The sequence below is a fragment of the Coffea eugenioides genome, chromosome 6 (genome assembly GCF_003713205.1).
Source record: "Coffea eugenioides isolate CCC68of chromosome 6, Ceug_1.0, whole genome shotgun sequence".
Lineage (NCBI taxonomy): Eukaryota > Viridiplantae > Streptophyta > Magnoliopsida > Gentianales > Rubiaceae > Coffea > Coffea eugenioides.
In genome coordinates, this window is record NC_040040.1 from 4,756,941 (window position 1) to 4,782,659 (window position 25,719).

At 36.1% G+C, this 25,719-nt stretch overlaps 3 protein-coding genes across 3 annotated transcripts; all 3 read right to left on the reverse strand.

The window, feature by feature from the left end:
* Positions 1–637: 637 nt before the first annotated feature.
* On the reverse strand, positions 638–4,780 carry LOC113773326 (IQ domain-containing protein IQM3-like). The gene is made up of 9 exons (XM_027317945.1): positions 4,190–4,780; positions 3,907–4,021; positions 3,654–3,719; positions 3,380–3,468; positions 2,717–2,804; positions 2,336–2,482; positions 2,143–2,235; positions 1,620–1,721; positions 638–1,349 (listed from the first exon to the last, which is right to left on the reverse strand). Exons 1-9 carry the CDS (start codon positions 4,606–4,608, stop codon positions 855–857), a joined length of 1,614 nt encoding a protein of 537 aa, XP_027173746.1. The 5' UTR covers positions 4,609–4,780; the 3' UTR covers positions 638–854.
* Positions 4,781–15,327: 10,547 nt separating this feature from the next.
* Positions 15,328–17,211, reverse strand: LOC113774773 (60S acidic ribosomal protein P2A-like). The gene is made up of 4 exons (XM_027319389.1): positions 17,119–17,211; positions 16,875–16,988; positions 16,073–16,308; positions 15,328–15,645 (listed from the first exon to the last, which is right to left on the reverse strand). Exons 2-4 carry the CDS (start codon positions 16,960–16,962, stop codon positions 15,619–15,621), a joined length of 351 nt encoding a protein of 116 aa, XP_027175190.1. The 5' UTR covers positions 16,963–16,988; positions 17,119–17,211; the 3' UTR covers positions 15,328–15,618.
* A 1,503-nt stretch (positions 17,212–18,714) lies between these two features.
* LOC113775525 (monodehydroascorbate reductase) lies at positions 18,715–24,345 on the reverse strand. The gene is made up of 10 exons (XM_027320445.1): positions 24,019–24,345; positions 23,124–23,195; positions 22,073–22,124; positions 21,845–21,925; positions 21,576–21,694; positions 21,259–21,478; positions 20,808–20,926; positions 20,580–20,705; positions 19,809–19,949; positions 18,715–19,343 (listed from the first exon to the last, which is right to left on the reverse strand). Exons 1-10 carry the CDS (start codon positions 24,067–24,069, stop codon positions 19,020–19,022), a joined length of 1,305 nt encoding a protein of 434 aa, XP_027176246.1. The 5' UTR covers positions 24,070–24,345; the 3' UTR covers positions 18,715–19,019.
* Between the last annotated feature and the right edge of the window lie 1,374 nt (positions 24,346–25,719).

Consider the following 25,719-nt stretch of genomic DNA (forward strand, 5'->3'; position numbering starts at 1 on the left):
AAATGTAATAGACTAGTAGTAGTGAACAAAAGCATTTAATCCAAACAGAGTAGTATCCAAGTGAACCACACTAAATATAAAAGTAGAACTTGAGAAAGATAAGGAGGTAAATCACAGGTAGAGGGCGGCTGTGATGGTATTTAAGGTGGGAATGAAGAAGACCCATAGTTGATCACTGGCGGGGATTCCGGTTTGTTGGCGAGCTAAAGCCGCCGAAGCTTCTCCTCCGAACATGATCATTTTCTCCTCCGAATCCTGTTACGACCACAAATGATCACCATGGGCATTTCTTTAATAAGGAATATTTCCTCCTCCGTCGTCAAGAGGTGTTCCCCATTTTCATCTCTTCTGGTAGGGAGTTTTTGGTCTCTTTCTGCCTTTTGTATCAAATCCCAATAGTCGTTTTACACGCCGCCTCCTCGCAGCACTTTCCAAGTCCCAGGCGCCGATTTGTGCTGCCGCCACGCGTTACCCATTGCCCACGTTAGCTGTTTCATGTGTGGAGTCTGTGGACTGGAGGGTGTTGGCACGGGCCCCAACCAGCCATTGCTGATTAGGTCCTCCTCTTTTTTTTCTTTTTTTTTTTTGGGGAGCTTTGGGGCGGGGGTGAGTATTCAGTGTCTCGACCCTTATGGGATTTGCTTATGAGGCACCTACGTGGCTTCTTTTATTTGCTGACACGTTTTCCACAAAAACTGTGGAAAAACAAAAAAAAAGTACAATGCTAGAACATATGAGAATAAGCAGTACGACGGCGTTCCGGTTGTAGAACATTTTTTCGTCATTTTACAGGGGAACGATAGCACAGGTAATATGACAACGGCATCCTGCTGGTACAAGCAATCTAGATAAACTCAGATGCCGGACAACTTCAAATCACCGTTAGTGAGTTCTTGCGAAGGCAATCTAATCGGCGAAGGAAGAGTACCCCAAATGGGTGTAGCAGATGTAGACGACAGTCTTGGTGAGAGATTAGTGAACTCTAAGGCCTGTATCCTCAGCTCTATAGGGTAGTCAGCAATACAACCAATTCTAGGCCCAGCACCGGTCGACCATTTCAGAGAGAGTTGTTTCCCCAGTTGGTAAGACCTTGCAGCCTTCTTTGAGTTGATCCTTTGCAATATTGACGTCTTGGGCACCTCTGCTTTTGGGCTCTGAAGCCCACCAGAGAGAGTCCTCCGATAGTTGACGTTAATTTCAAGTTTTGGAGCTTCAATTGTTTCCACGGCCCCTTCATCTGGAGCATTAGTTTCGCAGGAATCGGAAACTGTTGAAACTTCAGAAGTTGATTCATCTTTTGTCGTTTTCGCTTCTCCAAAATTCTCATAATCTTCATTTGCTTTACTCATCTAAACACACAATTTTCAAAGCAAAACATTGTAAGTTCTATATGGAGATCATAACCAAAGAAAGCTCCAAATGCGCATGACGAATCTAAGGTAGAGCTACTGGATTGGTGGAACATCTAACATGGCAGAGTTAAGTAAAGAATCGATATCTTGAATTCTCTCACATCTGTCTAGCCTGTCGAATACTTGGTGCAAATTCCTTTTGGAGTAGATTGAACAAATTATTCTGACAAGAAGAACTTAGCAAAACAAGCAAAGCAAATGAGATACCTCAACTTCATCCAGATTGACTCCGTGTGCCTTCAGAAATTCTAAGAAAGTATCAAAGCTATCATCAGTGGGTCGATAGTGTCCACTGTATGGCGATATAGACTGCAAAAATGAACAATTGTAATCAAGTCAGATCAGATGCTATGTGAAAAAAGTATCAGACAACTTATAGTAAGACACCACAACCGCTTACTGTGGGTTTGACTGAAAGAACAAGTCAATATCAAGCTGGACGAAAGTCAAACCACTCCTCTAATACGAGACAATAAATCCATATCACGCAACCTAGAAATAAAATTTTCTGAACAATACGCTGGCAACTCATTGTCTGTTTTCTTGAAGAAAGGTAAATGCATCAATTTATCCCACACTCTTGTAGGTATGCCAGTTTATAGTTTCAAGGTAAGAATACTTCAAATCATATCATTTATGAATAATTACCTTAAATGCCTGTTAATGTCCACAAACGGAACTACCAGACCCCAACATAAAATTTCAGGTTGAAGTATGAAAAATACTGTACCTGAAGTGTTCCATCAATTACCACCAGCCTCCCAGCAGCCAAAGTAACGCCTCCCGCAAGAAAGCTGGAATGATGGAAGGTTCCTTTCTTTTTCTGCAGCATTAACAGTACAAGATTAAACAGACTGACATGGAAGTTTGAGAGCACATCATCAAAGGAATTAGTAGTTTTGATTTTAAGGCTTAATTCTCACCTCACCAGCGTAGAGTCTCTTAGAGGTGCTCATCACAAAGATCCATTTTGCTCCTGGTGAACCTTCTGTTGTGTCAAGAGGTTTCCCAGATTGTTCATGCAAAATTTTCCCCTCAATGACCAAATATTCATAATGCTCTCTTTCTTTCTGATAGCAACAACATTTTTTTAAAAAAAATCCAGTTTAAGAAACTGTTGAAAATATTTGAACAATTTGGAGAAAGAACATCAAAAAATACTACTCCTATATTGCAAGTGTTCAAGTTGCAAGATATCAGTTCAAAAGTATCCCACTTTTGATTACAACATGCAAATATAGTTTGGAACTAATGACATACTAAAAAAACAGATTGAACATAAACATTTTTTTTCAACCACTTACTGGTCCAAGATACTTAATATGCTGTTTACGAAGCTTGGAGCGTGGGCATGCTGTGAGATCGACCTCTTTGCCATCTCCAAGATCCAACCTGCACAAGGGAAATGGATATCCAAAGCTTTCAACACTCAGTTTTGTTTTTATTGGAACACATATCAGAAATTTGAGGAATTAAAACAGTAGCACAACAGTGCATAATTTAGATTTGCATTTGCAGTGGAACTTCTGACTTTTAACATTATCATCACTCTTCACTAGTACCACAATTTTTGATAAGTGTACAATGGACCTATGAAACTTGCAGACTACAAAATCTTGTCGATGTTGTTATTGGTATAAACTGAGAATTTTATCTCAACAGTCATGTTGGGAGACTCTTGTAACTCTTATCCACGCATGGCAAACAGTTTATTCCTCTGTTACAGTTCTAAGCAAGAATATGAAGAGGGAACCAGGCAAGTTTCATGACACATATTGAACTATTCTTGCCACGCCCTCGGTGCGCTGAGGTTCTTTTTCCAACAGTTGCATGTTGCTTGGCTAATCACACACTAAATATCCAAATGCCATAGCGACAAATTATAGCCATCATGTATGACCGAATACATACTGAATAAATGGTGAAAATCAGAAAAAAAATTAAAAGCCTAATCCCAGTTCTCTTACCAAAAAAAGAAGGGTTGACCAGCATCACCTTTACACCACTCTTCGTAATATAGATGCAAACTATGCCCATATCGGTGCCGGGGGTCAATCTAGATGTCAAATTACACGGAATCAATATTAAAGCATAACCATTGGCTCAAACACATTTTACGTCTAAATTAGACTTGGTAAATCAGACTCACACGGTCACACCCCGCAAGCAGAGGTCACAGTTTAAAGGTGGGATTATTTTAGAGAACACAGTTGTAAAGGGAAGGAAGGAACAGTAACTTACAGCCTCAATCCAGTGTTGAAAAGCTAATTTCTGTGCCTTGGCGTCCTTAGACAAGCCTTTACCCACCTAACCACAAATGTTAAAACTCCAATTATAGCCGACTTTTCGAACTAATGATCACCATTTATATGTAATTAGCTCCTACTATTACACGGATATTTGTAATCCTCAAAGTATATACAGTGGTAATTATTAATTAATTCTCAGATCACTTTCTAGTAAACAATTATTATTACCAGTTTACCACTTTTACCTTGGAAGCATTTAAGCTGACCCGATTCCACCGCGACGCAGCCGACTCCGGTTTCGAAAAATTGAAGAAAGATACCGTGCTGTGGTTCAATCGAGCAAAATCTAACGCCTGCCACCTACAAATTCAAACGCAGATAACGCATTCTATTACTTTGGAAGCAAAAAAAAAAAAAATACTGAGAAACAGATGGGACCATAAATAAGTGCGGAATCGCAGTTTTCCAGCAAATATATTTTACTACTTCATAAATGAAATGAAAAAAAAAATCACTGTGATAATCTACCAGAGCTCTTCGGCAACCACGGCGCAGTCAGCTAACATGCGTCGGGTACGATAGCTCCTGTAAACCTTCTGCAGCTTCATCGCCGCACGCGAAGGACATCTTCCCATCTTCTCCGGGAGAGGCTCCTCTCCGGCCAATGCATTGGCCAGCGGAGAAGCGGAGTCTAGAGTTGAAAAAACGGGAGCCATAAGGTCACTGCCACCAACGTCTTGGCATTTACCACCTGCGGCGACAGGAGATCCTAAATCCTCGCGTACGGGAGCATGATCGGATTCGGAGTAACCAAGAAGTTCGGAGCTCCGGAAGGGCTGAGAATTTCGGAGCTCCGGAGGCTCACGGGCAGCGGTGGTAGTAAAAGGAAAATTATCAGGGGAGGAGTTGAGATCAAAGGAAGAGAGTGCGTGAGCTTCGACCTCCATAAGGGATGGGACTGGGTCATCAACTAACCCTAGAGACTCGGAGTCAACTCGGAAAATCACTCGGTAAGGGTTAATGCCCAGAGGGAGTTCAGAGTCGTCGATTGTCGGAGCGCTTGAAGAAGAGTGGTGCTTGGCTTGGGATTCGTACTCAAGTAGTTCCCGGCAAACCCACCTGTCAATTTGTATGGATATTATTAGGAGGAGGACTAATTTATATATAATGCAGCGGTTGAAACGTCCACGCGCCTGAGTGATTTAGCTGTATCGGTTTACGCCAAAAAAAAATGTTAAATACTAAATAAAGACAATTTTCACCTCATATTATGGGTTGGTTGTGCTGGAAATGAATATTAAACTCCTAAAGAAATAAGCAAATATACGATCCTCAATATTTTTCTCTGTTGTGGTAGTTTGAGACAGTCAACTCGAGTCCTACTCTCTTCTTATCCGTTTATTTAAGTTTTTATATCTTATGTTTTGCCAGATCATTCAAATCTTGCAACTAGTAACGAAAATAACAAATTTCACTTTGGAGTCATAGATATTTATTGAAAGCTTCTTCCCTCGTTTTTTTTTTTTTTTGAAATTGATATTACAACTTGAGATTTAATTAGATTTATCTTAAATAAGTTAGTTATTAAATAGGTAAGATACTCCATAAAATTTTTGTGGTTTGCGAACCTTCAAAAGCTGTTTGAACTATCTCTTAGGTTCCATTTGGAATCGCAGTACTTTTAGTAAAAAAGCAATTTTAGATGTTAAAAGTACTTTTAAGACATTTAGTGAACAATATTCTATAAAATTAGGAGTGGAGTTTTTGGTGTTAAAAATATTTTAAGCAAAAACTCAAATTTGGTGCTTTGGATTAGCTTTTGCAATTTAAAAAATAAAATATTAAATTTAATCCTTTTATCCTATATTATGAACTAAATAAAGAGATAGATACATTTAAAAACTTTCAAATTACACATTATCTAATATAATAAGTACTTATTGAACTATATTTCTAAACAATGTATTTAAAAGCACTTAAACATTTGATAAGTATTTTTATTGAAAACTTTATTAGAAAAAATACTTGTTAATAAGCTGCTACAGCTCCAAACGAGCCCTCAATTCCATTCTATAGTGCAGTCAAAAGAATGAAAATATTTTGACATACTATTTCTTCAATATGTTTGTCTTAATTATGATAGTAATTTGAAATTTAAAGTTTTAAATTTGTTATAATCTGATTATAAAAGGTAATTACTTCACCAACCAAGGTATGAACCCCTTTCTTTTTTTCGGTACAAAGGAGGGCGTTATAATTTTTCGGTATGAACCCCTTTCAAAGAAACGCAATCCTCAACATTGCATGGTATTTGATTGTTTAAATTCTCATTCCCAAATCTAGTTGGACTTCTTTTGGGCAGGATAGTCACAGTTGGCTTTAAAAAAAATAAAAATAAAAATAAAAACAGAGAGGTGATGAACTGAGCACAGCAAAAGGCCTTATTCCTCCCTTGAGGTTTTTAATAATTTCACTGCCCTCCTTTGATAGTTTGAAAACATCACTTACCTCCCCTATAAGCTATTTGGAACCTAATGCTTAACTCGTAGATAGTCAAATGACTTCATTATCCTTACAAACTTAGGAAATATTGCGTACTTTATAGGGAGATAAACAATTGAGTCACTTATACTAAATTAACCATGATTTGGAAAATAAAAATTTTGAAAATCTTGAATACTAAATTTTATAGCAATAATTGTTAACATTTTAAAATTATTGTTTATATTTTAGTAGTTCTTGTAATTTCTTTCTCCTAAAAAAGATTAAAACTCCTATTAAGATATTATTGTTTCATAAATTTTTCATAATAATAACAAGATGTATATGAAAATACTCAAAAATAGGGCAAAGTATTAAAATATGTTGACAATTAGATTTTATTAGGTTATAGATAAAATGTAACTGCACATAATCTATTCTTTCCTTTCTTTTTCAAAATATTTGTTTTTTTCTTTTATTTGTATACGTAATCCAAACAAGATGGTTAGAAACAAATGTTTCCATTGATTTATTTGCTTTTCCATTAAAATCGTACCATTTCTATTAATTCAAACATTGCTTGAGAGTTGTTATTTTTTTAATTACAAATGATGGAAATTTCTTGTTAATCATGTGAAATAATGGATCCCATAATTTAAAGAAATAATTCAAAAAATATAACATATTTTTAACATATTATATATATATTTTTTATCATTAGCAATCTATTGTGATGTTTTTTTTTCCTGAAAATGCCACACTTTGTTTTGTTCAATTCTTGTTCAAAATCTTTCAATTATATTATTAAGAGTTTAGGAATTTTATGTGTAAATCTTGACTCCAAATTAACAAATTTTCGTCTCCAATACTTTGATGTTGCTATTTTATGCAACTCTATGGAAAATAGTCATTGTTACTAAACTTTATTGTACTCATGCTAGAGTTTAGTCTTTATTTTTTATTTTTAACTAATGTTTCCTTTTGATTCTAAATCAACCAACTAGTAATAAGTTGAGGGGTACATTTGGTATGAAATATTCTTCTCACTCTTGAAATCATTTTTTATTGTTGATTTTTTTTTTGAATTGGATTAATTTGTACAAGAATATTAGTTTTAAGGAATGTTTTTAAAATCTAAAGGGAGAGCAGTGAAACTGTGAGAAACCTCGGGGAGGTTTCTGGAATTATCCATGTCTTTAATTGGCCTGAGCAAAAGAAACCACGCCCGTTCATTGACCTTAAAAAAAAAAACAACAACAACAACAACAGCAACAGAAATAAAGAATGATTTGGGTGAATGTAAACCGATGGTGCAGTCACGCGCTGAAAAGTGAATATGAAGTGGAAGCAAGCAATTACTACCATCGTCATGGTTGATGAAACAAGATTGATTTATATGCAAATAAAGAATTAAAAAAAAAAAAGTATCTATCCGCTTCCACAAAAACGACAGGAGTAGCTTTTTTTTTTTTAGTTATCAATAAACAAAAAGGCGAGAAGGGGACAATAGACGGCTAGCTTAGCTTTAAGCTAGGACCATAACGCTATTCGAACTCAAGTCGACGTCGTCGCATGCAAAAACAAAAGTCCAAGTCCAACACTTCAACTTGCGAGCGAGCGAGCGTGAGTGAATCATATATAATCGCCTTGGCATTGATAAAATTTCCTGCTAGCGTGGACGGGATGTTTCTGGCTATGATCTGTGCGGATGACGAGGGTCAATTCCATTTTTATAATAGAGGGCCTGTTTGGTAGGTGAGTTTTTTGGATGTTTATATAAAATTTTACTGTAGATCACTGTAGAAGTTGTAGAAAAATTTTTGTAAGAAAAACTTTGGGTGTTTGTAAGATGATTTTTTTTTTTTCCTTTTCCTTTTCTTTCTTTCTTTTTCTTTTTTTTTTCTTTCTTTCTTTTTGTTTTCCTTCCTCCCTTCCCGCTTCTTCTCCCTCCCTTGTTCCCTCTCCCGAGACTTCCATGGCAGCAACTAGCAGGTGATTCTTTTTTTTTTTTTTGCTTTTTTTCTCTTCCCCTCTCCCTTTCCTTCCCCCGCCATCCCTCTTCTCCCCTCTCCCTTCCCCTTCCTTCCCCCGCCACCCTCCTTTTTTTTTTTTTTGCTTTTTTTCTCTTCCCCTCTCCCTTTCCGCCACCCCTCCCCTTCCCGCTCCCCTTTGCAATCTGGTCGAGCAACCTGATTGGTCAAAGGGGGAGGCAGAGGCGAAGAGGGGAGGGGGGGAGGGGGGGGAGAAAGGAAAAAAAAAGAAAAAGAGCACCAACAGATCGGTCAAAGGGGAGAGGAGAGGAGCAGAGCAGGTGAGGAAGAGAGAGAAAAAAAAAAGATGGAGGCCGGAACTGGCTGCCGGAATAGTGACCGGCGTCGGCAGCGGTGGTGAAGGTGGTGGCCGGCGACGGAGGACGTGGTGGGTTAGGTGGGGGAGGAAAAAGAAGAAAAGTTGAAGGGAAAGTTTTTTGTGTATTTTTGAAGTGTGTAAGTTAAAAACTTTGATTAGTTTTTTGGGATTCCTGTAGTAAAAGTTGTTAAAAAACTAGTTTTATACAAATTTGGTAAAAAACCAAGATTCCAAACAGGCCCAGAATTAGCTGATATGATATGCCGTAGACATAATACAAGATGAGGAGCACATTTTTGTAATTAGCTCATTTTTTATTTTCCAGTGTTCAAGTATATTGATTGTATAACTCTTTCGAGTCTTTGCTCGTAAATGTACAACTTTACAAATCTATAAAAGTTACCTATTGTTTTGACAAAAAAAATAAAAGTAGACCGACCGATCTCAACGTGGTTATCCGTAGTTGAGAATTCTCTTAGCCTCAGTTAATTGTAAATTATTTTAAGGGCGAAACAATTGTTTTGATTTGCTCATCTTTGATTTTTTTTTTTAATTGTTACCTTTTTCAAGGATATTAGTAATATTTCAGATCAACAACTTTTAAGGACTTGGGTGAGACTTTTGAAAGTAAGGCCTTGTTTGTTTGCAAGCAAGTTATTGGTCAAGTTTGTTTGCCATAAGTTTTTTAAAAACTTTAGCTATAAGAATTCCAAAAAAAATTTTAAAATTTTAAAATTATACACTTCAAAATATCCATAAATTTATACACGTTAAAAATTTTTCTACAATTTTATAATAAATTATAATAAAGTTTTAGACAAACATTCAACAAATTCATTTATCAAACCGGGCCTAAATTTTGGCAATCTTCACAGGCACAGCTACTACTAAAATTGAGAGTTTATCAAATGCTCTTGCAACTTCGTAGTCGGTTTCCGAAAAGAAGAGAAATCAAACGATACAAATATCATAGCACAAAAGGACGGCACTTCTTAATTCTTGTTGCAATTTAATCGGTGGATCGTGACGAGAGGACATGAATTTGTTTTTCGATGCCTCAATTTGTCAAAATCTTGTTGGGTTGGTGATGGCTTGGCACTGTTTTGGTATGCTACAAGTAGTATATGTTAGCCAACAAATAATATACACGTACAGAACCGCAATCTGGACCATGTTTAACCACTTGGGAGTTAAGAATTTGCGCTTGGCATAGATTTTTTAATCTTTGCTGGCATGAAAATTTACTGTAATGACAGAGCAGAGATGAATACATCTTAAATCTCTCTCTCTCTCTCTTTTTTTTTTTTTTTTGTGGGCCAATCTACACTGCATACGTAGAATATACAATATACGAAGTACATCGAGTAGTTTCGCAGATACAAAGCGTTTGTCCTGTTGCGTGTGAGCCCATCAGGCGATAATGATCGTGCAATTATTACATCCGTATCAAAGGCCAGGAGTGGACAGGATCTCATTGTCAAAAGACTCGAACCACAGTCACAAGATGGCAATGGCGTATGATGGGTTGTTCTCAACAACTTGGACTTAGTAGGAGCAGTTTGCTCATTTCAACATAAATAAATTTGGGTTGGCGATGAGATAAGAAATGAGCTGTGGCATATTATCATTTGTCAAAACATATAGTACTAAATAGTTATATAATCCTACAAAAAGAATATCTGAGGAGATCTAATTCAAAAGTTAAACAGCCACTCTTATAGTCTAACGAAGCATATCTGAGTAACCTTCTCTATAATTTCTTTTTAGTTGTATGAATAAAATTTCTCATAACATTTTTTTAGTGAGAGTTCCATCTGTCTTAGGGTTGCATAGTGAGAGTTTTCATTTTTCTTAAACTTTTTTAGCGAGAATTTTATTTTCTCATAGGGATTTCTAGTAGCAAGAGGTTTGGGTGGTTTTTTCATCTTTCTTTTATTAGATCTGAGTTTTTTTTTTCATATTTTGATTATCATATTTGAATTTTTTTTGGTCTATTTGACATATTTCACCATAATATATGGATGTGAAGCAGCTAATTAGCAGATTTGATGATTGAAAGCATGCACACATATTCGTAAAGTTACAATTATTTTATCTTGTTTTTTAAATTTTGAAGCTTTATAATGTAAATTTTTTATCTATTCTTTCGATTGGTAGCATCTATTCTTCAGGTATGTTATTTGATATCTATGTATATGTTTGATAATGTAACTTTTGCAATTAGTGCAAATTTTAATAAAATTATGATATTTTATCTAAAAAAAAAAAAAAAATTCAAAGCACATAGATGACGCTTCAGTCCGCTGTATGGTATTTTGTAGTAAACCAACTGGCCCTTCGTGCCCCCGCTAACTCGATCACAGTCTATCACCTTGTAAATTTATGGACTACAATATGTGACATTTTTTATCCACCAAAAAAAATAATAAAAAAAAGGTGTGACATTTTTTGCTATCTATCGTCAATCAAAGAAGATGTGATTCATTGCACAGCGGAAGAGTTGAAAAACTGAACGAAATGTGAATGTCGAGTAAAGAGTTTATGGTCATTCGATTGGTGCTAGTTAGTGAGGAGGGTGTTTTTGTTTTTGATTAAGCGTAGATTACACCTGGCTAAGACTCTATCTATCTATTCAATATTACCACTCAATGACGATCAAAAGCCATTCCTCCAAGTGAGAGAAATGATGCTAATCTTATAATCAAGAAGTCACCCAATTCTTCTCACCATTTACATTTGCTGATCCTACTAAAGTAGGATTTCTTTACTGGCTGATCTATACCGGCTGGTTTGTTTGGATTGCTTCATATTTTTCCAATTTTATTTGCTTACATCATCTCTACAATTTTCAATACACCTTTTTATCTTCCCAATATCTTTTTATCTCACATACATCACATCACAAAAAGTGTTACAGTAAAAATATCCCAAATAATCCCAAATAACTTACAATCCAAACAGACCTTAGTTGTTGGGTCTAAATCTCACAATGAAGCTTCATCGCTGATTCTGTGGATTGTTAGTTTTATTTACATCGTGTTTGTGCATGTCCACCTCACCCGAATTTGCTACTATAAAACAAATATACCGCTTTTATACGTTATAGACTAGTAAAAGATATACTACTATTACTGGTCTTTTTATAGTGGCAAAATACAAAAGTCACTCGTGTTTGGTGGCTTTGATTATTTGCAGTCAAGCTTCCATGTTCCCGGTAGTTTCTCCACGTGGCCTCTTTTATGACTGGCCAACTTGTGCTGGCTTCGTGGACATGGTTCATTGTTCCCATGGTAGGAGTTACTCTAACATACTCCTACTCTAATATCTTAGGGTAAGAAAAGGTTAACGGAATTTAGAGAAATCGACAGAAACTGAATCATCATCGGATCAGACAGATGCATTACACATTCATATGAATTTAGAAGAAATCACATATAATGACACATTGATAGGAGATAAGATTTGAATTCTTAACCTCCCACCTTATCAAGACTTAAAGTTTTTAGTAGTGACCAACAACTTAAATGATCGTTGGTTTTCATTGTTGGTATTGGTAGCTCAGAGTGAGAGATAAAAATGGTGGTCGGTGAGGGCTCAAAATGTAAAACTTATAGTAGTCCCAATTTGTAGTAGGAAACTCCCTTTTGCACTTGTGTTTCTTGACTTCTCCTATTTTGAGTTTGAAAGTAATCTGTATCCTACTTCAAGCATATACCAAGAAGGCAACAACCAAGTTCGTTCTTCATGCTCCCCTCACAGCATGCAAATGCAACACAAGTCTCCAACGCTTTCATCATTCACAACTTAAATGTTGCAGTACGAAATTTGATCTGCTCAGCAGTCAATTCTGCTAGTGGCAAAGGCGTTGATCCAACAACTTATCTATTATGAAGAAAAATTCCACCAATTAATACCAACTCAAGAATACTTGGAATTTAGCAGTGCAGCCAAGACTTACCCAGCATTAAAGTCAAATCAAAAAGGAATTTTGATTCTTAATGTGACAAAAAGAAATAAGTAATACTACTAGTTTATCTGTCTCAATCAAAATAGTATATTAAAATGAACACGCTTTCTTTTTTTTCTTTTTTTGTAATCTCATTCACAAATTTCTTGTCCAAATATTTCTTTGTAATATATATTCACAATCAGGTTAACGTTTCCATCACAATGAGTATTCTACTAGTAGAAGGTTCCTGGTAAGTTAGTGGCCGGTGACTACACGGCAGTCAAAATTTGTGAACCCGATGAATATTCAGGAAACAACTTAAGGTTTTTTTTTTTTTTTTCTTTTTTTTAAGGTGAAGTTTTGAAAGTTGGGAACGCCCAATCAACTGATGGCGGCTGGTCAAAAAACTCGCAAAATCTTTGAATAGAAAATTTCTACTCAGTTCTAAGTTCTTACCTTTGTACTTTTACGGTCGGCCCATTGATTAATTAAACCGCTTGTGGTTTTACTTGGCGAGGATCACGTGGTTCTTTTTACTGTTGTACTCAACGATTCGGTTGACCCGACGAACTTCATAAACTGTAGTAATTTGTTTTTTTCTTTTGGGTCATCGGGTTTTGGTTTCTGAGTTGCTTCTTGGTTCAAGACTTTTACTTTTGGTCTCCGGTGACAGCAATATATTTTTGTATTATTTTTATCCCAAATTTGTTTGGATAACTTGCTATTTGCAAATATATTTATATTTAATTACATCATATACATATTTTTAATTATTTTTTTATTTTTTCAATCACTATTTTATTTTACATACATCATATCATATCGTATAAAAGTGTTACATTAATATATAAAAAAATTATTTCAAATAATATCTTACCCAAACTGACTAATAATTGAACCAAGCAAACAAGAGCAGTTTTAGATAGACAAGAGGGGAGACCGCTAAGCAACAATTGCTAATTTCTTATGATATGAAGTAAGAAAGGAAAAAAAAAGTATGGTAGGATACTGTGCAAAAGATATTTGATTTTTTCCCTTGAGTACGCATGCTTTTCATTTAATAGTGCGTAAAAAAAGGATTTAAGCCGAGATGGGGTTGTGGTCTATGAATGATTTCTGTTTTGGAAAATCATAACCAGCAAAAAAAAAAAAAACAAAGAAAAATAACTTTTGTCAACTTCAAAGATTGCATGGCAATATTTTTGGGGAAGGGGGGGGGGATAGAGTTGGGTATTAAGGTAAAAGAGATTGTAAATTAATCTACTTAAACAAAATTTAATAAAACTTTCAAAGATCATAATTAACAAATAAATAGGGATTCTCCTAAAATAGGATTTTTTTTTTTTTTTTTTTGGGTAAGGGAAGTAGGAATGTTTTAATGTCAAAGGTTTTAATCAAAAAATAGTCCAGGAAAAATGAAACGAGAAGCATGTGCGGATATTTGTCGGTGGTTGTCGGATAAATACAACAATGATAACATAATGATTGGGGTCCCACTTCATTAATAAGAGAGGTGAGAGATATTTTTGAAACTTCAAAACTGCTAAGCGACAAAACCTAAATCATCCCGAGAGAAAACGAAGATGGGACGGGACGTATGCGTATCCACGTGGCCGACAAATTGGGTCCATGAAAGAGAAAGCAATACAATGGAACCCAGACCCAATGCGTCATCAATAATTATGACGGCAAAAAATTTAAACAGCCATTAATCACATTTTGTCAGTAAAATATTTTATCCCTCAAATCGCTCACTTAATTCACGAGGAATTATTGGGCAACCAAGTGCAATAATAAGAAAATGAAAAACTGAAAGTGAAAAAGAAATTGTACCATATAAATGATAATATTATCACAATAAAAGTTTTCTTGAATCAACGTATACCCAACTGATCAAATCGTATTCCCAGCATTTTCATTTTCTCGACTTGGGTTCAGTCTAGGCTTCCCTCCACATAATCCACAGGAATTGATGAAGTGCAGCCTGACCGACCGGCCAATCTGCCGGGTGAATGCGCTTCGACCGTCTGGAAGACAATAATTTTAGGCCATAAAACTATGCACTTTTCTGGAAATAAACTGTCCCACGGATAACTAACTATCCACTTCACCCTCTTCATCAACTGTGCAGAAACCTTATCGTCAGTGCATTTCAACTTGCATCTCGACTTTGTATTCTTTTCATGAGCTGTCTATCAAGTTCGTCTAGAGTTATGGCATTTGCACAAATTTCTCTGTAAATGATCAATGCTTTAACACGGTTTTCTGGAATTTGGGAGCAAATATGCTTTCTACATTGGATGCTTTGTTACCTTATCAAACAATTTCGAGAAGAAGAAGCATACCACAGCGGCAACCGGGCACCTCTCTTGCTACTTATTTCAGTAGCCCGTTGTCATTCAACCCAATTTTCTCGGCTTTTTTATTCTCTTTGTGCTCAGCCATTCAATCAGTTGTCGGAATTTTGCGCTACAAGCCTTAGCTCAGGGTCTTAATGATACGGCTTTATATTCTCCTTTCCCACGAGATGCAGAATCCAGACGTGTCTTCCCCACAAATCCTTTTGGTACCCAACATGGTCAGGGCACGGTTAGCTATTCTTGTTAATCTAAAGGACATTTCGCATATCAACTATCCAAACCATAAAGTCGTAGACAATTGCAGACAACAACACACCTAGTTTTGTTACATTCGCAGCATATTCAATTATAAATCGTGCTTGTATTATTCTCTCTGTTTCTTACTACAAACCACCATGAACTGGAAATCCACATTTAACGCCTCGAATAGCCATCCATCATATTACACAAAATTTCTATCAGTTAAAGAACCAAGGAGAGCAGGGAGTTGGTAAAATGCAGAAAAAAAACTTTTGCAAGCATGCATCCCACTTTCAAAACAGTTTGCCTATTGATTGGGTTATACTTCAACCACTGTATTACCAGATACGAAATGATAAAAAGATGAGTAAAAGAGCAATCCTAAGAAAGAAGAGCTTCCATTTCTACAGCAGAAAAATAGACCAAAATTGCGTCCTGTTGCACTTTCAGCTTTGTCGTAACTTCACCAACTACTAAGAAAACCAAAAACTATAGTCACTCTCCAAAACCAAACGAAAAAAAGAATAAGCTCCCGCTTTGTCCCTAATGTAGAGAATCCATAAACACTGCAACCCCCCTCAGTCAAAGAGACTGAAGCCCATATCCTGCAAAAAATTGGAAGGATGGAAATGTCAGATGCCAAAACTTGAAATGATAAACCTAAAACAAGGGAAAATTAGTCAACGGCAAAAAGAATAATAGTCAATAAATGTAGATAGCCTGCTGTAAATGGGTCCGAGTGCTAACAGGCCTCTTGATCAAGTAGATGGAACTAGCAAAACCATTTCAATCAAGTGAGAGTGAAGGTTTTGATATCAAAGAAGAGGTGCATAAACAATTTAATCATCTCAGCATAACAACTTTTGCGGATCAAAATGATATAACCGCACTGACTATCATGACCTCACAATCCCATGTCATTTGTGTCAACAATATTATAGCAAACCAAGCCATATAATAGGCAAAAATTTTAACAACTGTGATCGGAGAGGAAAAAAAACTAGTACCGCACGATATGAGAATTAATCATACCTCATCAGATTCCTCTTTCTCTTCCACCTTCTCCTCTTTCTTGGACTCTGCAGCTGGGGCAGCAGCAGCTGCACTACCACCACCAGCAGAAGCAGCTGCTACTGCAACAGCCCCACCACCACCAGCAGGTACGGATGCCAACTTTTCACGGCCAGCTGCAATAAGCTCTGTGATATCCTTACCATTGACTTGTGACAAAAGGAGCTCAATCTTATCCTCATCAGCTTCAGCTCCAACTGACCACCCACAATAACCCCCAGTTAGAAAAGGAAAGATGACACAACCCATGCAACAAATACAGATGGGGGAACAGGCAATTCCCATGGCAACCCGCACATTATTAATGATTGGAACCTCATAAAAAAAAAGCCCCAAAAGCGAAAAGCATGACACACAAACTAAAATATCTCAAGGAACCTCAGTACTAGCCCAAAATGATATCAACTTCCATATGGAGCAAAACATTCTCCAACAACAAATGTATCTACTACAGGCCGTAATAGCATACTATCAGTATCCAACCATACTGCGCCCATAACAGACATCAAGGAAAGGTCATTCAGATATTGCCATTGTTTTGCATGCATTCAAAAACTAAGCACTGATTCCAATATAACTTTAAAAAGTACTTACATTTTGCTTTAAAAAAATGGAATTCCCGTTAAAGTATCATTAATTAGAAGTTGGAATCCTGGTAGAGTTTGCAACCATCTTGAAAGTAGCAAAAAAAAGTCCAGCAATTTAAATTTGTCAAATTTATACACACATGTGCATAACGAAATACAACAGTCATTTGAAGTACCAGAGCACAAGATATTGGTGACATGCTCAGCGGAGGGGCAGGTGTTGCCGCCCAAAACAGCGAGCAAATAAGCTGCTACCACCTTCATCTCTTTCTCCTTTTTATTCTTTTTTTCTGCTCAATTAAATACAAGCGTTGAAACATATGTCAATCCTCAAATAAAGTAGATATTACTTAAATGGCACACTAATTAAAACGACACAAAATCACGCAAGAGTAATCCTGTTGGAGATGGGGTCTGTACCTGGGCAGCTTTGGATCTGTGAAGGCAATGGAGCTGGAAATTGTGAGGATGATGCTCGGGATGTAAACCCTCGAACTTTTGTATATATAGCTAGGGTTTCTGGTTGGTTTTTAATTGCTCTGCGGGACTAGGAAATTGTGGTCGGGTCTGATTGGACCCGTATTCCTATCCGGGCCAGGGAAAGGGTTGGTTTTAAGCGGGTCACGTTTTTCATGGCTTACGCCTTACGGTTAACACCAGCTAAATTGTACTCCGATTTTCAAGTTTTTATTTCATTTTTTTTTTAGGAGGATAGTTAGTTACACATCATTTATTTCATACATGACTAATTGGAAAAATAGTATATGCAATTCAAAAATAAAAAATTTGATGAGCGAAAAAAGGTTAATTCAATTTTGCACCTTGAACGGTCGGGCTATACCCCATTTTCATTTCGGTCCTTAAACCTTAGTTTGGAACATTTAGTTCCATAAAGTTTTAAACTCGCTTCAATTTAATCTAATGATCAATGAAATGCACAAAATATTAATAAAATAATTTTCTCTCTCAGTTATTTTATTACTAAAATCAGAGTACTCTGTTAATGGGGAATGACAAACAATTTGTTAATTTTTTACTAGCTTTTTACAGCGCATGCTATGCACGGAACTGCAAAATGATTAAAATTAATTTAATCTTGAGACGAAGTATTTGTTATTATTTGTTTGTGGAATTTGAAAGCGGTGAGATTTGGTAGAATTTATTAGAACTGTTTCTAATTGGCGAATACAAGGACTTGTAATGTGGTCAACCTCTAAAATATTTTAGATAGACTTTACTTGTTTTTTAACTTTTAGCACCTAAAATAAAATGTAAACCTTCCGTATAGAGGTATCTTATCTGTATAAAATATAAATGATTAGCTTAAAACACATGACGTGGAACAAATATAGACTTGTTTGCATAAATAAAAAATTTCAAGTTGCAACTTGCGCAATTGATTAAATAGATTTAATCCAAATGGAATACCAAGAGTCCACAAACTTATTGTTAATTTCTTTCCCAACATTTATTACTAATATCTCATACATACATTTAGCGTCTTTTACTTTTTCTCATAAAATGACAAATTCTTACATTTAACGACGTAATGTGTATTAACTTTTCATACGGTCCAAGTACATGGGAAAGCATTTTGCTAGTTATTCTTTTGAGTTTCAGAAAAGAAAAGGAGAATTACATAACACCTTGTCACAAAAGCAATGTATCAGAGTATCTCCTAAAGTTGATAACTTGGAGAAAGTATCGATGATGCTAAATGAAATATTTTTCAAATTTCACCAAAGGGGCGTAACTGTCATAAAGCCTAAGCATCTTAGTACTGCGGTAGAGTTCTCCCATACTTCATGCTTGGTTAAGCACCGAGCATAGAGTCACATCCCAGATTCCACTGTCCACCGGCTTTAGAAATTGTAAAAGATCAGATTTCTTCCCCCCTTTATTGGGTGGGGAAGCATTTAAGCTGGGATTCCTATTACACAACAATGTATACGGCTTTTGGATGGTTGACATTGGTAAAACAACTTATATAGTTTGAAAAAAATTTCAGTCATTGACTAAAGAGGTCGTGCCCTAAATTCTCAGCTCGTTATTTCATTCACCGGAGAATATTCAGTAACAGAAAATACATCACACAAACAAAGAGACCTGGTCAATGACTTTAAAAGCTCGTAGTTTACATATAAATCCTTCCAGAGAAAGGGAAACAAGTTGTAAGCACAATTGGATCCGTAATATCCAACTTTACACTGGGCAAAAGCCGACCATCGACTGCAGGGGACGTCGTCAGCTCATAAGAAAAACTACGGAGACCATGTATAGAATTACCCTGTAGAAGCCCCCGATCATACGTAATAAGACCTTCAAATCTTACTTGCAAAAGTGAGACCCTCCTTTGCCAACTCATCCAAGTTGTCGACTGGGGGCTGCACCCTTGCAACTTTGGCAATTGCCTTGTTTTCTTCAGGGGTGCCACTCTCCAGGAATGCACCAACGACCTTCCCATCTTTGATCCAATATGATCCAAATTTGTGAGTAGAAGAATCTGGACTGCTGTCTCCGAACAGCACTGTGTCTCCAACATTGTCACCATAGAATTGCCATGACAAATCAAAGGCACGAGAATAGAAGTATGGGAGATAGTCGTACTCATCAATAGACTTCCCTTGTTCTCTTGCAAAAATTGCCTGCTCAGATAAGACGTCTCTTATCAGTTATTGGCTTTCATTTGTGTAATTGGAAATGCACAAACTTTTTTTTTATCTTTCTCTGGGAAATATTTCATGGAAAATGTGACAAAATGGAAGACACGGATTTTTAAGGTTCATTGCTATTAAGACATCCGAAAAACTAAAAAAGTTGCCTACAGCAAGTCCTGCTGCAAGTTTTCATCATCAAAAGAAGAAAGTAGGCTGTCTTAGGAAACTGTGGACATTTTAGACGATTTCCAGAGTTCATCAAATGAAGACATGAATCAAGAGAATTGAATCGGAAGGGAAGAGAAAGAAAGATGATACTTGTCACAGTTTTGGTCTTTGGCAAACTCTTTTTGTTTCAGTCTAATGACATTCAAATAACCCACATAAAAAAAAATGTATATTGAATCAGAGCAGAATTTAAATTACTAAACTCAGAAAAAGGTCAACAAATACCTTCACAGCCTGTTCAGCAGATTTGCGAGCATGATCAACATGCTCAACTCTCCTGATCTCATTGTAAAGTTTCAGAGGGAAAGTAGCAACATCACCCACAGCATATACATCAGGTACGCTTGTTTTGAAGAATCCATCAGCCTGCAACAAAAAGGCAATCTCTATGTAACATCCACACTGTTTGTGACATACTGACATTAAACTGATTAAGAAAAATATTAATCTTTTTTATATTCGAATAACTAAGAAAGAAAAACTCATTCAGACCATGCAATAATCATGAACGTTTGTGACAAGGACTTCATGAAATGCTTGGGCCTATTCTCAACTGATTCTAAAGTTAATTTTTAAAAAACCAAATTCAGAATTGAAAAAGCCAAAAGCAGAAAGATAAAGCAGTTGAGAACATTGTATAACAGATTCTCTAGAATCAGAAGCTAAAGCAGTTCCAAAAAATCAGCTGAGAACAGGCCGATAATCAAGTTTTTACCACCACTACCACATTAAAAAAAAACCATGTGATTTGATGAAAATTAATATCATAACAGGATATGCCATGAATTATAGCAACAGTACTTCATATGTTTTCCAGCTTCCAAAAAGGAGAGAGCATGACATCTGGCAATCTATTCAAATGTGCAAACAAGACATAGACACTAAATCTTTTATCATATAATCTAATTTCAGAATCTACACCATGAGGAAACACATAGGGCAAGCCTGAAAGGTTGGAACATAAAAATCACAAAACATTGAAAGGAGACAGCTCACCTTAATTCCACCTTTCTCCTCTTCAACTTGTCCTTTAAACAGAGTTATCAGTGGTCTTCCTCCCACACCAACAACAACTATGTCAGCTTCCAGAACCCTACCATCCTTCAGCTTCACTGCTTTAACCTATAAAAGGGAGCATGATTGCAGTGTTTGATTTCTATAATGCTCGTAAATAAAATTCTTTACTGGAGAATTTGGAACGGTTCATAAGGATATGTATTATACCTCCCCATTTTCATGTGCATCAAATCCAACAGCTACAGTACCCTTGATGATTTTGACTCCCTTCTTCGCATAATAACCCTCATAGAAGGCAGCTATATCGGATGTAAAAAGCCTGGGCACTACAGAATCATATGATTGACTGGGTCAAGCAGAAACAACTAAGAGTACACAATACATGCTATAAGTTGTACTTCATTGGCATTCAAAACAAGATGCCCCACTTTCCTCTATAGCAGTGACGAAGTAAATGCCCAGTTCTCCAAATAAAATATGTTTGACCAAGTAGTGGCCTACAGAAATTTTATGTCCTATTTCACCAATAATAATCTTTCAAGTCCCCTTGATATTGGTTCCAGAAAAATATAGGAATTCATTAACTAACCATGAGTATAAATTTCAAAAGTTGGACGGTTATAATAAAGCATGAGATGATGAAATAATTTCCACTTACTGCACCAGGGCTCTGGGTAAACCATACTGACATCAATGTTGTTGATTCTCAGTGCTGCACTAAGCTCAAGACCAATGTATCCTCCTCCGACAATCACAGCCTTGCCATTTTTCTTTTCCTTTATTGCTTCTACAAGCTTATCAGCATCATCAATTTCTCTCAAGTATAAAATATTTTTGGCATCAGCCCCTTGGACACCAAAGTCGGACAACTTTATCACCTGTAGAAATGTTGAATTGATATAAAGAGCATGGGGCACAAAGTCAAAACGTAAATAATTCCTTGTTTAGTTGTAACTTTGCAGATTAGGGACTTACTGTTGAACCAGTTGCAATGATAAGCGTTTCATACTTAAATGTTTCCCCAGCTGCACTAATGAGTGTCTTTGAAGGAAGGTCCGCTTTTACTATTTCTGTGCTCAGGATCAATGATATCCCTGGAACATCAGAATAAGCTCTGTAAACAGATTCAACTTCATTCTGAAGCTATGGATGAAGAAATATACAAAATAATGAGAGCAAGCCCTGGCACTTGCATTGTTACGCATAAAAAATAGCAGATAAATCATGATTCCCCAGAATTCTACCTTTCTCCGGGTACCACTCAGGCAGCAGTCTCTCCCCTCCACTGCCAACACAAACATGAAAACCTGGGAGTCTAGCAGTTCCTGAAGAAATTGAACTAGTCTCAATTAAGAAAGTTTCAACATATAGAGAGTCAAGAAATTCAAGTGACAGTAAGACTTCTAAGCTAGTTATCTTAAAATTGGTTCAGATAGTATTCTGTTGAAACTAATTTCCAATAAAGAACTTACCCTCAGGAAAAAGGTATGCTTTGCTTAGTGCAGGGCGCTCATAGGGAGCCACCTGAAAATGCAATATAATTGATTAATTCTAATTATAAGCAGGTAACAGGTTAGCAAATAAACAGCACGCCTGGTAAGAGCTTTTAGCGCCGGGCTAATTTTTCTTGCCTTTTCCCCAACCAGCTACAGGCACAATAATAATATGATATATCTATGTTGAGAAAATTACATCACCAGTGGTAATTATTTCTAAATAATTGTTCCTAGATCCTATAAAAACAACAAGAAGAACATTATGGGGCCTAATTGTCACAAAACATTTTGCACTTCTTTTTTCAAAATTACAGAGTTGGGTGATTGAAGGAACCAAGAGACATTTATAACATATACACAGAACAAATTTCCCTTTCTATTTAAACTACACGGACAAGAGTCTATAACTTCTGACAATGTGAAAGACTCAATTTGAAAAGGCTTCCCCAGTTGGCAGTCATTTGATCAATAAATATCACAAGTCTTGCAGTGGAAGTTTTAGTTTTCAATAATCATAAGCAGGTGTGGATTCACTAAGGCAAAAGAACAAACAATAGAACCAAGCAGCCCAAGCTTAAATTTATTACCACCTGATTGATTATACATTCCTGGAGTTATGATATTGATTCTTCAAATGCAGCTTCATGAAAAATGGTAACCAGAACTTTTAACTGCTGCCTAAGAGCATAGGTATGGAAGATGTATGTTGAAGGACCATAGCCTTGTAAACGACACCCAATTTGAGATGTTTAATAAAGACATATCACAAACATAAATAATAAATATGCCCTTATTTTCTAAACTTAATGCAACTGAATGAAGGTTTAAGACACCATGAGTGTGTACAACATGTTGTCGTCTTCTCTTTTTCTCTCTCCACAATTATGAACTCCGGATAAGTTTTCATCACAAAAGTGAACGCCTTATACACTTCACTCTACATACTGATGCAAAGCACACATACAAGGTATGCAGGAATTCTAAACAGAAAAATTCAAAAAATAAACATTAGTTGAAAGATGCATACCGCCTCTTTTGAAATGATTGCCAGTTCACCAGGTTTAACTCCCTGTTTTGCGAATTCCCTGGCAGCATACCCCTACAGTCGTAACCAAATTCAATAAATGCAAACTATCAGCAATAAACTTCGAGAAAGAGAGAGAGAGAGAGAAGAAGAAGAAGAAGAAGTTAATAGATGAAATCTAATAGTTGAATTTGACCTAGGTCATATAACATGAGCAATTGAAGTGCAAAAACACCAAACACTTTGAGGAATAAACTGGATTCTCAGCACCTTTTGGCCGATTAGATTTTCACCATTTATGAAGTTTGGAATGCAGTAATCTTATAAAAAGCGTCCAAGAACATATACTGCGGTAACCGAATCTACACAAACATTGTATTTAAATCAAAGGTAATGTTTCATCAAAAAAGAGCCACAGTTTTACACAAAAAATATATCGAGTATTTTGGCCTTTTTGTTTTGGCTCAAAGTTCGCCTGACCGGGCAATAACTATAAATTTGATTCAAGTTAAAAGTGAAAGGAACAAAACTACCAGACAGTTGAATTGGAACCTGAGGCATCTATCATAAAAATCTTTGTCATAGGAACATCGTCGTCGTCTTATACAAATTAAATAAAACAGCTAATAAATAAGTAAAGCAGAAGCTAGGGCAAATTGTGTTGCTCAAAATTCTGACCATCTCCATTTGCACGGAAAATTAGGGCAAAAAGTAAAGCGTCAGTTTTGTAAATCACGAAGGCTAGCATAAAGAGAAACATGGCCATCAGATCTCATACCGTAGCAAATTAATGAATAAATCAAGTGAATAGTCTCATGCAAACAAGAATTTTCTCATAAAACTTCGGAATTTAGAATTGAAAATTAACACGACATGAGCGATCGAGGATTGTACTCACAGCAGAAACGCCGCCTCCTAGGATCACGTACTTGAATGACTTCTCTGCCATTTTCGCTTTCCTTTAGCTCTTTTTTTTTAATATATATATTTGATCAGGATCTAAAGTTTCGAGTCAATAAATAGAGACTTGGGGGGTCAAAGACGAGAGCAAAATGCGGATTGCGAATTGTAACTATCAATACTAGTCGCTCAATATAAAATGAAGCCGGCGACGGAGCGAGAGTTTCTTCTCTCCTTGGGGCTGGGGCCTGGGGGAGGACGATTATGAATTTGGTGGTGGTTTAGAGGTACATACAATACAGGTGGACTGATGAGCTGAGGGCTGCTGCTGCTTTGAGTGGGCTTGGCTGGTGCTGTCGTAAAATGGGAACGTAGCGCAAGTCAATGGATGTCGTACACGTGGCGGATCATTTGCCGCTTTATTCTGCTGACTATATATTCGCCACGACAGTTTCTTCTACTGACTGTCTTTGCCCTTCTCCAAGAATGATTCAAAAATAATTGTTTCCAAATTAAAAAAAAAAAAAAACAACAACAGTATGATTCAAAAATTCATGGGTCGTCTTTTTTGCTCCATATCCTTTTCTCATTTTTTTTGGCTTTTAGTACAAGTTCTTGGCTAGTCTTGTTTATGGGTCTTGGGTTGTAGCTAGCATCTCATTAAATAGTACTCCAAACCCCAAAAATTTATATATATATATATATTATTCAAGTGTCACATTACATGACAGCACATTAATTTGAATTTTTGGATAGTGTTACTTGTCTTCCATTAATGGAGTTTCAAGGGAAATTTGATTTGTATAACTTAACAGGTAAAGTGATGCCAGATGGGAGGGATAGATTAGATAGTAAGAGAATGGGAATGCAAGTGAGATATCTTGAGACTTTTTACTTACAGAATGTATTTGATGGCAATAAATGCGTGAGATTGAACTTAATGGAAAAACGAGTTGCGAAAAAAAGGTCACTTTTTGCAATGTGTGTGCCCTCATAATTGCAAGAAATATCTGAGATTGAATTTGAAGAAAATTTAGTTGCCAAAAAAAAGAGGGTACTTTTCGCATATATTTATGTGTGTATCCTCGCGCTCACATTTTTGTAGGCTTTGATGCATTTTATACCTAGCAAAATATGTAAAATTGGAGAAAAATGGATACTCAGACATAAAAATCTTTAAAAATATCATTAACATTAAAGACAAACTCTCCTTCAAAAGTTTTTAAAATTCTAAAAATTTATTAAATAAGACTAGATGCTTAAGGCAATTTTAGTGGTCATTTAGAGAAATGCTGTATATTTTAATACGAAAGAGTACTGATTTAGTCAATAATTCTTTTTTTTTCTTTTAAGAATGGTATTTTGCTTAGTCGAAAAAGGAAATTGTTTTGTTTGAATAGTAACAGTAACAGGATTTATGAGATCAATTCAGAACCACTGGACCAATGGTGTCGCGCCCCATTTTTCGCGATAAAAAAAGAAAGGGTTTATAAAAAGATGTGATTTATTAATAATAAATGAAAAAGGACCTAGAATGGGACTTTAAAAAATGCGACAATTTGGGTCCAAAATTTAGTCTAAAAGGGTTTTGAAGAAAAATTAGGAGTCGCCACTTGGTATGGAGTTTTGGTGTACCAAGTCACCAAAAAAAATATTTTTTTTGACAAAAATAAAATAAATCAAAACCCTTTTTGACAAC

Bases quoted from the DNA above. Each gene is read 5' to 3' on its own strand.
- LOC113774773 (XM_027319389.1), bottom strand. From the start codon at position 16,962: ATGAAGGTGGTAGCAGCTTATTTGCTCGCTGTTTTGGGCGGCAACACC. The intron at 16,309-16,874 runs GTACTTCAAATG...GTGGGTGGTCAG, and splicing joins CACCAATATCTTGTGCTCTG to TTGGAGCTGAAGCTGATGAG. The intron at 15,646-16,072 runs GTATGATTAATT...AATTTTTTGCAG, and splicing joins AGAAAGAGGAATCTGATGAG to GATATGGGCTTCAGTCTCTT.
- LOC113773326 (XM_027317945.1), bottom strand. From the start codon at position 4,608: ATGGAGGTCGAAGCTCACGCACTCTCTTCCTTTGATCTCAACTCCTCC. The intron at 3,720-3,906 runs GTAAAAGTGGTA...ATTTGTGGTTAG, and splicing joins TCAGCTTAAATGCTTCCAAG to GTGGGTAAAGGCTTGTCTAA. The intron at 1,350-1,619 runs GTATCTCATTTG...TTGTGTGTTTAG, and splicing joins TCAATCTGGATGAAGTTGAG to ATGAGTAAAGCAAATGAAGA.
- LOC113775525 (XM_027320445.1), bottom strand. From the start codon at position 24,069: ATGGCAGAGAAGTCATTCAAGTACGTGATCCTAGGAGGCGGCGTTTCT. The intron at 22,125-23,123 runs GTATGCATCTTT...TTGCATTTTCAG, and splicing joins CAATCATTTCAAAAGAGGCG to GTGGCTCCCTATGAGCGCCC. The intron at 19,950-20,579 runs GTGAGCTGTCTC...TTTTTGTTGCAG, and splicing joins AGGAGAAAGGTGGAATTAAG to GCTGATGGATTCTTCAAAAC.